The 15050-nt window shown below is 53.5% G+C and overlaps 1 protein-coding gene across 16 annotated transcripts in view; it reads right to left on the bottom strand.

The window, feature by feature from the left end:
- The window catches only part of Dysf (dysferlin), a 202718-nt gene that overhangs the window by 59668 nt on the left and 128000 nt on the right, over positions 1-15050 (bottom strand). For all 16 annotated transcript variants that reach the window (XM_075983655.1, XM_075983659.1, XM_075983657.1 and 13 more), the window contains 6 exons: positions 13163-13344; positions 10283-10423; positions 9660-9689; positions 8429-8458; positions 447-548; positions 192-353 (listed from right to left, as the gene is read on the bottom strand). In XM_075983655.1, coding sequence (XP_075839770.1) covers positions 192-353; positions 447-548; positions 8429-8458; positions 9660-9689; positions 10283-10423; positions 13163-13344 — 647 coding nt within the window. The remainder of the gene's footprint in view (positions 1-191; positions 354-446; positions 549-8428; positions 8459-9659; positions 9690-10282; positions 10424-13162; positions 13345-15050) is intronic.

Below are 15050 nucleotides of genomic sequence, written 5' to 3'. Positions count from 1 at the left end.
AGAACAAAAACCTTTGATGGAGCAAGAAGTAATTCCTGTTTTCTCAAGGAAAGCTTGTGAAAACACACACACACACACACTCACACCTGGACCTTTCTGAAAACCAGAGCTGAATCCCAGGGTTGCTGGGATCATGAAGCCACTCTGTCCCTTGGGGCTCTGGAAGGGAACAGTGGGGAGACAGAGCTCACCACTTCCATGAACAGGGTGCAGACATCAAAGTTAGGGTTCTTCCGAAGGTTTCTGATGACACAGGACTGCACTGTCTGGCCACCACACTCCACCACGAGGCTGGGGGAAGAGATGCTGGCCATCTGATAGCTCTTCATGTTTCTCAAGCCCCAGGCCAGGATCTGGGGGCAGAGAAAGAGGAGACCAGCTGAGCAAGGCTGGAGCAGGAAGTGGGGAGGCCAAGGAGACAGCCCGGGTCCCACAGTCAGGCTCACCTCGATGGCTGTGCGCTGGAGAGCTGGCTTGATGTTCTGGGGGACCATGTAGATGTTGGCCTCCCTCTGGGGTGGTGGGTAAGGTAAGTCTGTGTCCTCCGTCTGCAGGGGACAGCAAATCAGAAAAGAGACCATAGTGCGGGAAAAGGTGAAGGCTGTGGGATTAGGAAGGACAAACAGGCAGAAAGCAATGGCGTGCACTGGGGGGGGGGGGCACAGGAATGGAGGACAGAGTTTAAGGTGGGCAAACAGGCAGGAAAAATGAGGAGCTGGGCACTGTGCTGGCCAGGATCAGAACGCACACATCTTTGCACGAGGCCAAGGCTGTTATCCCGCAACATAGGCTCCAGAGCACCAGTGAGATGCCCATGTCTCCCCCCCCCATACAGCACACATGTGTGCTCACATGTGAATGCACTTACACGCTGACACGAGCATGAACACCCTCCTGCTCCAGCCTGGCCCACCTACTTCAGCCTCTTGGTCACTTCCCTCCGTGCTTACCCTCCTGCCCACCAGCTGAGACACACCCTGCTTCCAGCCAGACCCTCCTCCAATCCCCAACCCTATTATCACATCAGCAAGAAGAGAGCATGCTCAAAGGAAGCCAGGAAGAACATAGCAACGGAAAATGAGACACAGGGATGTGTGGCCACTGTCCTTATAAGACATGGGATATAAGGCCGCCATCATCAGCACTCCAGAGGGGTCTCCCTCACCAGCACAGACCAGACATGAGTGGGGAATGGGGCAAGGCTGGCCGGCTCAGGGGTTTCCAAAGGGAGCTGAGCAGGAATCACTGAGAGCTATGTGGGAAGCAGGGCAAGGCAATAGAGGAAGGTGTGATGTCAGGTTTACGGACTCATAGCATGGCAGTTCTAGGTGTGACCACGAGCTCTCCCATCACCTTCCTGTCACTCAGCCCTAGACAGCAGAAGACAGTCTCTAGCCAGTCGCCGGCCTAAGTGCTGAGAAGGGTGTGCCACACACCTGCAAGAGTGCCTGCAACAGGTACATGCTCACGGGCACTCCTGGGGCAATTAAAAGAAAATGCCCTTTTCATAAGACTTTTGACTCTATGTCAGGAAATTCTATTTTATAAGTTTATTACGTCAAGACGCTTCACTGCCACCTAGTGGGGAACCCTTATAATAAACACAAATACAGGTTACACTAGAAATTGTACCTCCTTGGATACACGGTCCTTGTGGGGTTCTCAGACCACACATCCATACGTAAAGGTCTTGATGTTACAGAGATTAACTATTATTGAGTGGGATGTGCCTTAATAAGCACCGTGGTCATCTGACTATTCTCCAACCGTCTTGTTCTGGAAAGAACTACAAGTATATCGACAAACAGTCGCTAGTGTGGACGAGAAGGGCAACGGGAACAGAGAAGAAGAACAGCTTCCTCACACCTACATCACATTTGACAGCAACTCCAGCCACCTCCTGCCCAGTGGCCACACTGGTGAGGCCATAGTCCCCTGACCCACGGCAGGAAGGATGTCAGGGCCAGGGCCAGACAGCCTGGGACTCTAAGGCCAGCTCTGTTGCTTCCTAGCTGTGTGGCCCTGGGCAGATTACTCAGCCCCAGTGACTCAGTGTCCTCATAAAGAGGGAATAACAAGATGCTGAACAAAGTCACTCTGAGAATGAAACCAGAAGATGAACAAGAGGAGTATCTGGCACCAGAGGCACTTAATACACGGTGTGACTGTAATTACGGGTGCCATTGTTGTCGGCACCATGGCTGTTACCATTGGTGTCCAGGCTGCTCTTCTAAGGGTCACCTGAGGAGAGCTGGGATGCCAGGAGCCTCTCTCAGAACAATATCGGCTTTATAACTACCCTTAATTCACCAGGACGAAGGTAGAAACTGGCTAGTTTATTCCTTGCCCACAGTAGGTGACATGATACAGGAAGGGTGACAGACAGAGCTGCCTCGGTGCACTCCTGCAGGAGAGCTGTGCCCACCACAGAGCCTAGGACGGGTGCCCCCAAGGACCTGTGCAACCCCTCTAGCAGCTGGGCTGCTAACAGAATGTGGGGCCACACTATGACATCTGCCACCAGCTGCAGGTGGCCTATTTCAAGGGCCACACTTTGTGACATATTACTAACTCTCATGGCTGATGCCGGTCCACTGTAGGACCAAAGTAATGGGGAGGAATGACAACAGGAAGCATTAGGCTCCAAGCTTTGTCAAATGAGGAGGTCACCCATCCACCAAAGCAAACCCATCCGCTAGCTGTGGGCTGTCTGTGCACCACCCTCCCATCTCCTTCCCCCAAGCACTGTGAGGATAATGATGTATGGCCTGAGAACTAGATTTCCCGCAGAGGAAGCCCACTCCCTGTGTAGGATGGAAGCAAAGAGGCCCGAGCAGGAGTTAGTACCGTCTGGAAGAGGCCCTGCAGGAAGAAGGCAGGGGTGCACAGCTATGGAGCCAGGCAGGTGGAGGCAGGAGGAAGAAAAGCAGAGACAGAGATTAGTGAACATCCAGGGATCACTTCCTTAGCATGAGGCCCACACGCTCATCCCACACTGTCCCCAGACCTCCCACAACATTCCCGCCCTATGTCACCTGGCTGCAGTTCCTCGGGCTCCTTCTCTTCATGGCCCTCTGTCCTCTGGGGCAAGGCTGTGTCATGTGTGCCACAGAAGCCAGCACGGAGCTGGGACTGTGTACCCAGTCCTTAGTGCTCTCTAGGTCCCCAACCCCATCTCACCCCATCCTTCTAGTCCTTCACCCTTCCTTCCATATCTGTCTTTCCACCCCAAGGTCCTCTATCCCTCACCTCACATTGTGTTTCCCTGAGCCCTCCTCCCACCTCCATCCTCCTCTCTGCCCTGTGCTCTGTTCCAGCACCTTTTCTCTGGAAACTTCTCTCCCAAGTCAATAATCATTCTGAACCATGCCCACCCCTTGTCAGCACTGCCAGCTGAAATTAATGTCTCTTTTAAAGTCACCTACCTACACAGATCCCTCTTCCTGTCAAGGACAAGCCTCCCAGGCCACCTTAGCCCCTTCCTGCCTCAGCCCTGCAAAGCCAATCTTTGCCCCTTGGCTTTTCCTCGTGTCCCTCCTCAGCTTTAGCCCATTCCTAGCATCCAAGCCTCCTAATGGCATCTCGCACTTAACTTGTCAAGGATTAATTTTTTACCCACTCCCCCAAACCTACTCCCTTCCGGTGTCATATCATACATTGGCCCCAACAACCACCAAGACAACCAGTGACACCCTTGGTTCCTCCCCCCTGCCTCGCTATGCTGGTTGGTCACCAAACACTAGTGACCCTTTCCCTAAACCTCTCTCCTGTCTCTTGCTATGCTGCCCCTCCAGCCCTTTCCTTCCTCCCATCCACGTTTTCTTCCTCCTGTCCAGATATCCAGCAACCCACTCTGTGGTCTCCCTGCTTCTGGTTTCACACATATCCCACGATACTCTGTGGGCATGCCGTTAGGACATACAACTCATGTGACCCTGCACGCAAGACACTGACAATGCCCAAAATGGCCCCCGAGCCCTCATCTTCCAGTGACTGATGGCTTCTCTCACCAAATGACTCTCCCCTCAGGATCCAAATTCTCAATATACTCAATCCCTCCCTTCTTAAATGGAGACGCTGTGTTCTCTTTAACCTTGGGACTCAGTACTCAACATCCATCTGTCTGGAATACAGTCTGTCCCTCTTCATCTGGCCACTTCCTGTTTGGACTCTGTGTGTCATTTAACTCTTCCTTGGTGCCCTAAGCATGTTACGTTCCGATGTCTCCATGGGCCCCACAGCCTCTGTTTACCCCGACCTTAGTCACACTGAAAGACACATCAACCACCCTGTTCCGCTTCTCTGTCTTTGTCCCTGCTAACCAGCAACTCTGAATTGATCAGCAACGACTGTGAAAAGGTAACCGGAGTGAGGGAAGGATTGAGGGGGACAGGAGGGAGTAAAGACGTGGCTCTCCTTGCCTACACTGCCGCCTGCTCTGCCATCACCCTCAGGTCCTCTCTGAGCCCTTGCTAACTGTACCTGCTCATGGCTGCACCAACCTCCTTCACTACCTTCTGGAACCTGTCAGTCTTTAGGGCCTAAGTCAAGCTCTCCCTCAGTTTTTTCAAACGCTCCAGAAACTTCTATAGCCTTGCTCTCTGACATGTATTAAACCTAAGTGACTCCTGACACATACACACCTCACACACACACACCACACACCTCACACACACACACACACACACCACACACATACACACAGAGAGAGGCACACAGACACACACATCTCTCACACACACATACACATCTCACACACACACATACACATCTCACACACACATCTCACACACACACCACACACCTCACACACACACACCACACACACATACACACAGAGAGAGACACACAGACACACACATCTCTCACACACACATACACATCTCACACACACACATACACATCTCTCACACACATACACACACCTCACACACACACACACCACACACACACACACCACACACATACTCACACACAGAGAGAGACACACAGACACACACATCTCTCACACACACATACATACATACACACCTCTCACACACAAACACAGACACATATACCTCACTCACACAGACACACAGACACACACACACACACACACCCCTCACATAGTTCCAATGAACCTGTCTTTGCTCATCTCAGTCAGGAGGTAAAAGTGGGACTGGATCATACTGCCAGCTTCTAAGCCTCAGTCTCCTCCTAGTTCAGTCTACCTAGGATGCCCAAAACTGTCCTTCCAGGACAGTATGAGTGCTGTGACCCTTATCAAAACTGGACAGCATTTCTTCACTGCCAGGAAAGGGAAGGGGCAGACAGCAAATGCAATCAAGGTGTCTAATTGACTGTCTCACGGGTTGCAGGGACTGAGCTCTCCAGGCCCCAAGGACAGGCCAATACCATATTAGCCTGGTCAGGGACAGCCAGATTAACTGAATTCCTGTACCTACCCTGAGTCTCAAGCAAAAGTGGTGAACACAGGTGGGCAGCGTATTAATCAAGCCAGTTCAGTCCCAGATCTCCAGGAACAATTGAGGAACGTATCCCAACAATAGAAGCCACCCTTAGCTTCTTCTCAGCCCATATGTCCCCAGGGCCAGTTCAACATAGCGAGGTGAAGGCCCAGATATGCTCCTAGTCCTAGGTGACAGCACACTTGTCAGACGTTTCTTTCCAGGGCAGTGCAGGTGTTGACATGTCTCTGCTGCCAACCGGACTGCCCTGTCCCCAGTAGCCCTCAGATCCCACCTCACCCAAGGGGAACATCCTGGTTCCTTGGGGAGCTGCAGGCAGGGGGCAGGCAGGCAGCAGGAGGCTCCATTGTCTGTCTGCCCCACCCAGCTCATTAGGAACAACATACTGGTCTAATTACACTTCCCAGGGAAATAGTGTTTCAAATTAAGGCCTTGGGGGAGGAGGAAAGGGATGGGGGGCACTGGGTTTATTTTCCTGATTGCAAAACACCAAATGTTTCCTTCTAGTGGATGCTGGGGTGCAGGAGCAAACCTGGGGAAGGTCTCAGAGTAAGCTGCATACCCTGCTGCCTCCTAGATTTGGGAAGGTGTCTAGGGTGACTAGTTGGACCACCACGCTAGCAGCACAAGCAGCCAAGAAACATATGCTGCCCTCTACCAGGGCATCCTTTCCCTCAGAGCAGAAGAGAAGAGGAACAACCAACCATGTCCTTTGGGCAGTCAGATCCCCCAGGCCCTGGGGAAGGTCTTCCCAGTCCTAAGAGCCCCACTAGTAAGAAACTCCCAGCACCTCGTCTGCCATGTATGTGCGCACGTGTGTTCTCACCAACATGCCCATGCGCACTACATGCGCATATGCGCCAGTTCTCAGGAAATCTAAAATTGCAGTTTCTTTGAACTCATTCCTCTTGGCAGCCTGAACTGCCTTTGTTCTCAAGACCAATAAAGGGGAGGGGGGCTCAGAAGAGGTGGGAAGGAAGATGGGCCAAGGAGGGCACAGAAGAAGGATGAGACAAAGAAGGATGGGAAGAAGCTCAAAAAAAGGACAAAGGCCAAAAGGCAACGTCTGCTCTCCACAAGGGCTCAGGACTCTGCACACTGTAAAGCCCCCAGCAAGCAAAGCAGCCTGGCTTCCCCCACCTAGAGCCCCACAGAGTGGTGTTCCCATGGCAGAGAGCCTGGGAGAGAGGCTGTTGTTGCTACTGCAGGGTCCCGATGCAGCTGCACAGTGTCTCTAGCCCAAGGCGCTGTTTCCAAAACCTTCCTGCTTCAACTGCTAGCTCAGGGTCCCCTCTTCCAGGGTCTCATCCTCTGTCCTGCTCCAGAAACCATTCTCCTGGGCAGTCAGTCCCAGGCCTCGCGTACAGGCCTTTCAGCATCATGGGGGCACGTGTGGCTTGCCACCTAGCTGTGCTGGCAGTTGGGTACTCCTGGACTTAACCACCCTCTAGACACGGCCTCTCTATTTCTCCTGACTCAGCTCCAGCAGGCCCCACAACTGTAACTGTCTCAAAGGCCTCCTCCCCAGTCTCTCTTCTCACACCCGGCTGTACGGTGCAGGCGCCCTGCATAAGAGCTTCCTACCATACCCTCGCTCCTGCTGTGCTCCCAGGCTCCCTGGGGAGTGGGCACAGTGTGCAGGGTGACTGGACTGGGAGGTTGGGAGAAGTTAACAGGGAGCATAAGCAGGTCCTGGGCCACCACACAGAAAAGACAGAAAGTCCTCTGCTGGGTCAACAAGCTTTCCGCAGGAGCAGAACAGCAAGGAGAATGACCTGCCTCCTCTCAACCTCTGGGGAGCCTTAAAACTGAGTAAGTCCCAAGTTCTTGGCAGGACACTCAGCCTTCAGTCAGGGGAAATGTGCTGAACTCAGGGCCAAGGGTTACACTGGTACCCTCTGGGATAAGGGGCATCACAAGGTCATCTTATAGGATGGGTCACCTCCCTGGGCCTTGAACCCTTTGAACCTGCTGGGCTGGCCCCGCCTGTATCCAGGAATCTCCTAAGGATCACTGTCCTATGGTGCTGTTGACCACAGGAAGCCTCAGCAGGGGGCCTGGCCAGCCCTGATGCTCAACCCTTCAGGGTCTGGCCCCAAGCTACAGTTTTGATTTGCTTCATGGTAGCCAGGCCACAGCCGCATCCTCGCCCTGAGTCCGAGCACTCGCTATTCCATATGACACATCCGGTCACGAAGGATTCGGAGTCTGTCATAATTCATCCCTAGGCTGGGTCCTCTTCAGCACAGGCTGTGGGTTTTGGCTAGGGTTCTATGTTGCCTTCCAAATCGGCAGTCTCTCTGCATGGCCGCCAGAAGCAGGAGGCCGCCTGTCAGGCGCGAAGAGGGCCAGCAGCTGGCAGGCCCCCACCTCTGCCTGGGAGTGAAAGGAAGTGAGGGAAGGGAGGCGGGCTACAATCCCACATCCTGATTGATCCTGCACTTCAAGTCCAAATTGCACCGAAAATGTCAAGTGGTATCCGCTCTCAACCCAGCCCAGGGAGTCCCTGACTCCCTGATGGAGGACACGATGGCTTTTTCCTGCTCGGCCTCTGCGCAGAGTGCTCTTCCCATCCGTCTTCACCCTGCACCTAGGCTCCCTGGACCAAAGACGTGTGCCTCCCACCTTCTTCAGCACTTTGTCAAAGCCCTTACACTGCTTCCACCACCAGAAAGGTTTCCTTGGCTACTCTGGCAGCTGCCCAATTTTTATGTCTGAAAATATGCCATCTGGTACTCAACCAGACAAAACTCAGTATTGCTATTCAAGTCATCTGTATAAGTCTGGACTATAAGAGGGCATCAAGCCCCTGGGGCTAGAATGACCTCACAGGCCGTACCCCAGGCAGCTGTGGCTGCACTCTGTAGCCTGGTCACCCTGTGACAGGAGCTTGGAAGCTAGTCTTTGCCTCCCCACCCCCAGGTCTACCAGCTCCCCCATCCTTGAGTCCAGCTCACCTCATCCAGTATACTTGACGTTTCATGCATCTAGCATGGTCCGCATCCGGGAGACAGGGCGAGAACCGGGAAAGCAAAGGGTCTCCATTAGTAACCAGAAGCACTGGCTGTGACCAGGATGGCACCCACAGAAAGCCCTCCCACCAAGGGGGAGCATGGCAGCTCCTTCACCACACCCTCCCATATGAAGAAGGGACAATGGACTGAGAGCGTCTGTTCCTCTCCAGAAGTGGCAGGAGGGAGAACATCAGACAGGCGGTAGGAGGGACCTGGGACCCTGTGTAGCAGCCCCCGAAGAAATTGGGCCTCAAGCAAAGCTGTAGAACTGTATTCTTGACTTGGGCAGCCATGAAAAGTCACATCGAATCCCCAGGACTAGCGGAGCTGGGGGCACCAGTTCTGACAGGACAAGCGTGGGCAGGGGGAGGAGGCTGGCAGGAGAGGGCGAGGAGAAGCAAAGGGTGTGGGAAGAGCTTGTGGGGTTACGACCATCGGACCCTATGTTTACCAACAGCCCAAGCAGCTCTCTCTGAACTTGCTAAAATGGAACAAGGAAGAAAACACAGGTTTTCTACTGGGACCTCCAGGCAAAGGAGGGAGAGGACCAAGGGGACATTGCCAGCAGAGGAGAGGAAGGGATCACATGGGAGGAATGGGCTAGCTGGCATTTTGAAACTCCCTGGGCATCAGAAGCTTCACATGGGCGGGTGGGTATGGGATGCTGGGCCTCCACCCTCAGATCTTGCCTAGATGGCAGTGGACCCAGAAATTGGCATTTCAAACAATACTGGGCTGCTCCCAAACACACTTTCTGATCGTCAGCCTGAGCCACAAGTTAAAGGCCTTAGGCAGTACTGCAAGACCCTGATCTTGGATTGCACGCCCAGAGGCTGTGGTCAAACCTGCACTCCCTTAAATGTCAAACCCACTCTAGTGAGAGTAATACCCAGCCCAACCCAGAGCCCCGAAGGGCGGCTCTGAGATCTCTGCAGTTTGGAACTCGATGCTCAGCCATCTCCAGGCAGGTGATACCTGTGCTGGAGGTTATGGAGACACTGAGTAAGACGGGACTGTCAGCCCCTGGTCATCTACCCTGAGGCCACTACTGAGTCATTTGCCTGAATCCTGGGCTCTCAGGTAGGCTGAGGTGGGACCTGCTAGCTGCCCTCCCAAGCCTATAGGGGTCCGCAAAGATAGGGAGACTGGAGAGAAACACACAAACAAAACTTACCTCAAAGCCAGGAATATGATGGATTGCTGGCTAGGGTAGAGAAAAGAGGGTATTGTTCACCTGCTCCTCGCCCATCCCAGACCCCTTCATTGCCACCCTGGGCCAACACCCACAGACTTTGTCAAGTAGCAGACAGACCATGGATACAAGCTGTTCCAAGTCGAACAGGCAGTAGGCTGTGTCCTCCAGACACCTTATCCAGAGCTGCCACAGAAGCACGGCAAGCCTGGGGTAGCACTCAAAACAGCCTGGTACCTAACAGTAGGGTCCTGGTTGCAAGGACTAGAGTCAGGCATGGCACAGCCAGCCCCCAGTGGCTGTGAGTGTTCACCATACCTGAGACCCCTTGCCCCAGCTACCCAGGCTCCTGGAAACCATGACAGGGAATGACCTGGGAAAACTGCTTTGGCCAGAGGATTTAGTCATCCAGAAACCAACAATCTGCCCTCAAGAGGATTGTCCTGACTTAGAGATGAGAAACGGTGTGTCGTGTGGGTGTCAGTAGGAGGGCTAACTTCAGGGGAGACATCCAGTTCCTACTGAGTTCAGCATGTGGACAGCCCCACCACCCTTGGCCTGCACCCCAGCTGGGCCTCCCAGGCCTGGATAGTAGCCAGCCTTACCTTCTCTCTCTGGATCAGCTCGAACGCTGCCAGCAGCTCGCCCGCAGGCTGGCTGCCTCTGGTCAACGGGAACCAGGCCAGTCGGGGCATCCGTTCCAGGCTGGGCTGACAGATACAGCGGCCCATGAATTCGTCAGCACCCTAGACCAGTGTAGAGAAAGAAGAGTCAGTGCCCCCTGCCCCAGACTAGGCCTGCATCCGACCTCCAGGGCTAAAGAGGACCCCAGAAGTCAGGGCAGCCTCTAGTGCGGAATGGCGAGCACTGCCCTCTTGGGGGAACTGTGAGGAGGACAAGATGCTAGCCCCCTCACTGCAACTAGGATGGAATTCCCACAGCAGTTGTGGAAGTCCTTCTGTCTGTCCAACTAGTATTCCCCATGCCTGTCTTTAATCCATCCCTGAGCCCATCAGAGAGCAATGAGAAACAGTCTGCCTACACTTCCTTAACGCCCTTGTTTGCTTAACTGCTTCACCCTGAACGTCGCCATTTTTTCAGGTGACCTCGCTTCCCAAGGTGAGCCTTACTAAAACAATGTCTTTTGAACCTGGCGTCCTTCCTCACTCCTACTGCCCACATGACTCGGTCCACCTCTCCTCAGTGACTGAACACCAGTTCTTCCCAGCGTACCTCCCTCCATGCCCACCTTCCCCTACCTCAGTCACAGCAGACAGATTACCCATAGCTCCTGGGGCAGTCAGCAGAGTCAGTCAGATGGTGCTGTGGACATCACAAGCCTCAGCCCTTACCCAGGAGAGGAACGGGGAGCCAGCCCTGGCTGTTCTCACACTACACTACAGGAAGGCCTCAACATCGCTATGAGCCACCCAGGAATGGCTACCAGCGCAAGCACACACACCACACTTGTGAGTGACAATCCAGAATTGTCGCTCAGACTGGACAGTCGGCACAACAGTGGGAAGGGTCTGGGGCTCCTAGGGCCCCCTCAGCTGCTGAGTTCTGTAGGGGGCGGGGCTGGCAGGTTCCCAGCTCATCCCTGGAGCCACCACTACCCCAGGACAGACCATCGTTCTCCCTTCCCTCTTAGCCTGGCAAGCATGAGAGGGGCAGCTTTCAGCAACATTTCCAGAAGATTTTTCTGAAAGAGAGTTTCTGGCTGACCAGCCAAGGACAGGTCAAAGAGGACCCAGCCTGAGTAGGGAGCGGCAGTGAGATAGAGGGAGAGGCACAGTTCAGAAGACATTTCTAGAAGGAGTTACCATGGCTGGGTGTGGGCGAGCAGGCCTCCAAAGAGCTCTGGCCCAGTCTGGGAACCTACAGTTTGCCTTGTACCCATCTAGTACCTCCCAGCCCCCATAGACCTTCTCCCACTGTCCACAGGTACCAGGACCTGCACTCTTCCTTCCCTTCATAGCCCAATGACGCTTCATCCTGTTGCTCCCTGCCTTAAGCTCAGCTTCCTCTAGAACTCCCAGGTCAGCATCCCCAAACCAGACCTGTGCTGCCCACTGCTAGCCTCTGTCATCTTCTGATGGGCACCTTACAGAGCATCACCTCCCTCCCCTAGCTGACACACCTTCTCAGAACTTCTGACGTGTAGTCGTGGCAACTCTTACTGGAAATAGCTTCCGACCCCTCCTCCTTGCTGCTGCATCCACCCAGACCTGACCTCTCTACCTACTTTTCTTTGTGTGTAACCTCATGGCCTCCCTTACTTCTGACCCCTATCCCCAGCTGCCTGGCCTCATTCTTTCTATTCGTCATCCAGCAGCCCCAATATTTGCTAGAATGTCCTTCTATGTTCCCCTCCCACGTTTGTTTCAGGATTTTTGTCTTCACCCCAGCTTCCCCTGATATTTTGCACAGTATTGTGTGATACTGGAACATTAGTCACCTTCAGATTTTTGTGGGTGGTGTTTTGTTTTGATTTGTTTTATTATTAGGCAAGGTCTCAGGTACCCCAGAATGGCTTCAAACTTGATAGGTAGCCAGGGAGGACCTTGAACTCCTGATCCTCCTGCCTCTACCTCTCAAATGCTGGGATTACAGACATGCACCACCATGCCTGGAGGCCCAGCTTACACAGTGCCAGGGATCAAATCCGGGGCTTTTTGCATGCTAAGCAAGCTCTCCACCAATTACATTGCATGCACAATACACCCTGTTGCAGTTACTTGAATTTAAAACTCATGTTCTCCATTGGTACAAGTGCCCTTCAATGCCGGGCGGGGGTGGCGCACACCTTTAATCCCAGCACTTGGGAGGCAGAGGCAGGCGGATCTCTGTGAGTTCGAGACCAGCCTGGTCTACAAGAGCTAGTTCCAGGACAGGTTCCAAAACCACAGAGAAACCCTGTCTCGAAAAACCAAAAAAAAAAAAAAAGAAAGAAAGAAAGAAAAACAAAGTGCCCTTCAAGTGTCCCCATATGAAGCTGGTGGATCCCCTCCCAGAGAGCACAGCCAGAAAGCATAGCATGGTCACAGGATATTCTGTTGAACAGCACCGGTGGACCACAGGGCCGTATGGTACCCCAGACACTCTGTCTCATCTAGAGGGTTCTTCACATGCTGGGCATCTCAGTTCCCACCTAGACCACAAACCTCAGGCAAGAGGTGGGTCACTCAGCCCAGTACAGAAAGTGCTTGATTAAAAACAGTGGCGAGAAGGGACAAGGTAGACCTGCAGAAAAGCCAGACCCTGCTCCACAACTCTGTTCCCTTTCTGGAGCTCTTCCCTTCCCACGGTTTGATTAGCCATGTCTGCCAAGGGGCATCACCCATTTTAACTCCTCTAAATCATCTCAGTGAGCCATGAGGGGGGCAGCCACCAGCCCAAGCCTTGGGCAGAAGTCCCAACACTCACAGCCCGGCTTTGCCCAGGGAAATGGGCAACAGAGAGAGGTAGCAGGTCATCATACTCACGTAGGTGTCGTGGTCATACAGCTCCACCACAATGCTGGGCGGATACTCGGCGACACTGGCTGGCTCACCAAAGATCTCGATCTCATAGAAGATGAGGGTTTGATCCCAGGTGGGGTTCAAGGTGTTCTTCTCCACCACCGTCTTCTGGCTCTGGTGCAGGAAGGAGACGATGGCATAGGGATCTGTGTGGGTGCAGGGAAAAAGGACACAGGATTTGGCTGATGGTTCGGGAGTCACAGGGCCACAGAGCCAGAGCATGGCTGTGGCTCCACTCTGGACTAACAACACTCAGGCCAGATGCCATCCGAGGCCAGCTATCACCACTTGAAGATAGAGCCTGACCTTGGCTTGCAACTTCAGACCTTCCCTTTCTTCACTCCTATCTGACAAAGGTGTGCGAGAAAAAGTGGGTGCCTGTGTGGCCCACTCATCTCTACAACAAGGATTTCCTGGGTGCTTTCCTCATGCCACACTAGGGACCAGGCATTAGGAGTTGGGGGCACGACTGAAGCAGAATATCAACTATCTGCCCAAACGGTGAGAATTTGAATAAGAGCCTGGAAGAATAAGGGCAAAGGGCAGGAAGTGTGTTCATGGTACATCTGGATTCTTGGAGGATGAGGGGAGTAGGGCACAAGCGTTGGGTCCTAGGCACCCTGAGAGCATCAGCAGGACATGGCCAGCACCTTTCTTCAGCAGCTCATACCCCTGCCCCCATTGCCACATAGAGACCAGCAGGAGACACACAAGCCATAGGATGAACCAGCTATGAGGCTCCTGTACTAGTACAGGCAGAGGTGGCTCGGCCTCAGGTGGACGCAGGGCCAAGAGCTGTTAGGCACTGCACGGTGTGAGCTCCTCACGGGCCCAAAATTCCTGTGCAGCCTGCCAGCCCCATTAGCCTGGGACCCAGCCAGTCCTTTTCTCTGCCTTGTCCAAAGGCAAGTTGGTATAATTAGAGCAGATTCTAGAACAGTGGTCCCCAAATGTAGAGTTACCATGGAGTCACCTAGAATGTTTCCACAGGTCTCTTGCACATCTGATGTAGCAGAGTAGGGTCCTTGACTCTCTAGCAAGCTCCAGGTGACATTGTGGGATTCTTTGGGACACCAGTGTGAGGTCATAGGAATGGTGTGCATGGTTTGGGAGAGGAGCAAAGTGCTGGAGGGTGGGTGTTCTATTTTCCCCCAAGAGCACAGCAGTTTAGGTGTGAGGTCCTTTTCCTCCCAAGTGACAGGTGTTTAGAGCACATGGACAGGAGAGGTGGGACACAGGAAGCTGGCAGCTGGAGCCGGCTGTCTGAGAAGACCAAGCACAGGGCCTTAACACAGCTGATAGCTTCAGCCCCAGCTCTATTCCAAATGTCAAAACCCAGACCACCCCCAACACAGCCATTAACTTCCCGTGTGACCCAAGAGAGCACCAGTGGCCTCAAACGGTGTAGAGCCATCCAAACAATCACAGGTCAGGGTGGGGAGACAGGGAATCAGGCCAGGTTTCTGACCATAAGGAGACCATGAGACAAACCGAGACCCCTGCACAGGAAGTGACAGAGAGCGTGGTTGGCACAAAGTGACTATATAAGAGGTGGGAAGACGAGCTAAGAGTAGGACTTCCACTAAAGGGAGACAGCGAGCTTCAACACTGTGACTGTCACTCAAGAGTGAGTGTGAGGGCATCTGCCTCACAGTCGGAAGCCCTAGGCACCTGTGGCAGAACCACACCAGGTTAGCTGGTGGGCACCGAACTTGAGTCAAGCCTGCTAGTTCAGGAACTGAGGTGCAGTAGGGGAGTCATGGAGGGCATCCCTGTGATACTGGCTTTGAACCTGACTCTGTGGTTGGAAGAGGGCAACGGGATGCCCTTAACAGAGAGAGAGACTCCCCGG

This window comes from Microtus pennsylvanicus, chromosome 8, assembly GCF_037038515.1.
Source record: "Microtus pennsylvanicus isolate mMicPen1 chromosome 8, mMicPen1.hap1, whole genome shotgun sequence".
NCBI lineage: Eukaryota > Metazoa > Chordata > Mammalia > Rodentia > Cricetidae > Microtus > Microtus pennsylvanicus.
This window is presented reverse-complemented; position numbering and strand designations above follow the sequence as displayed.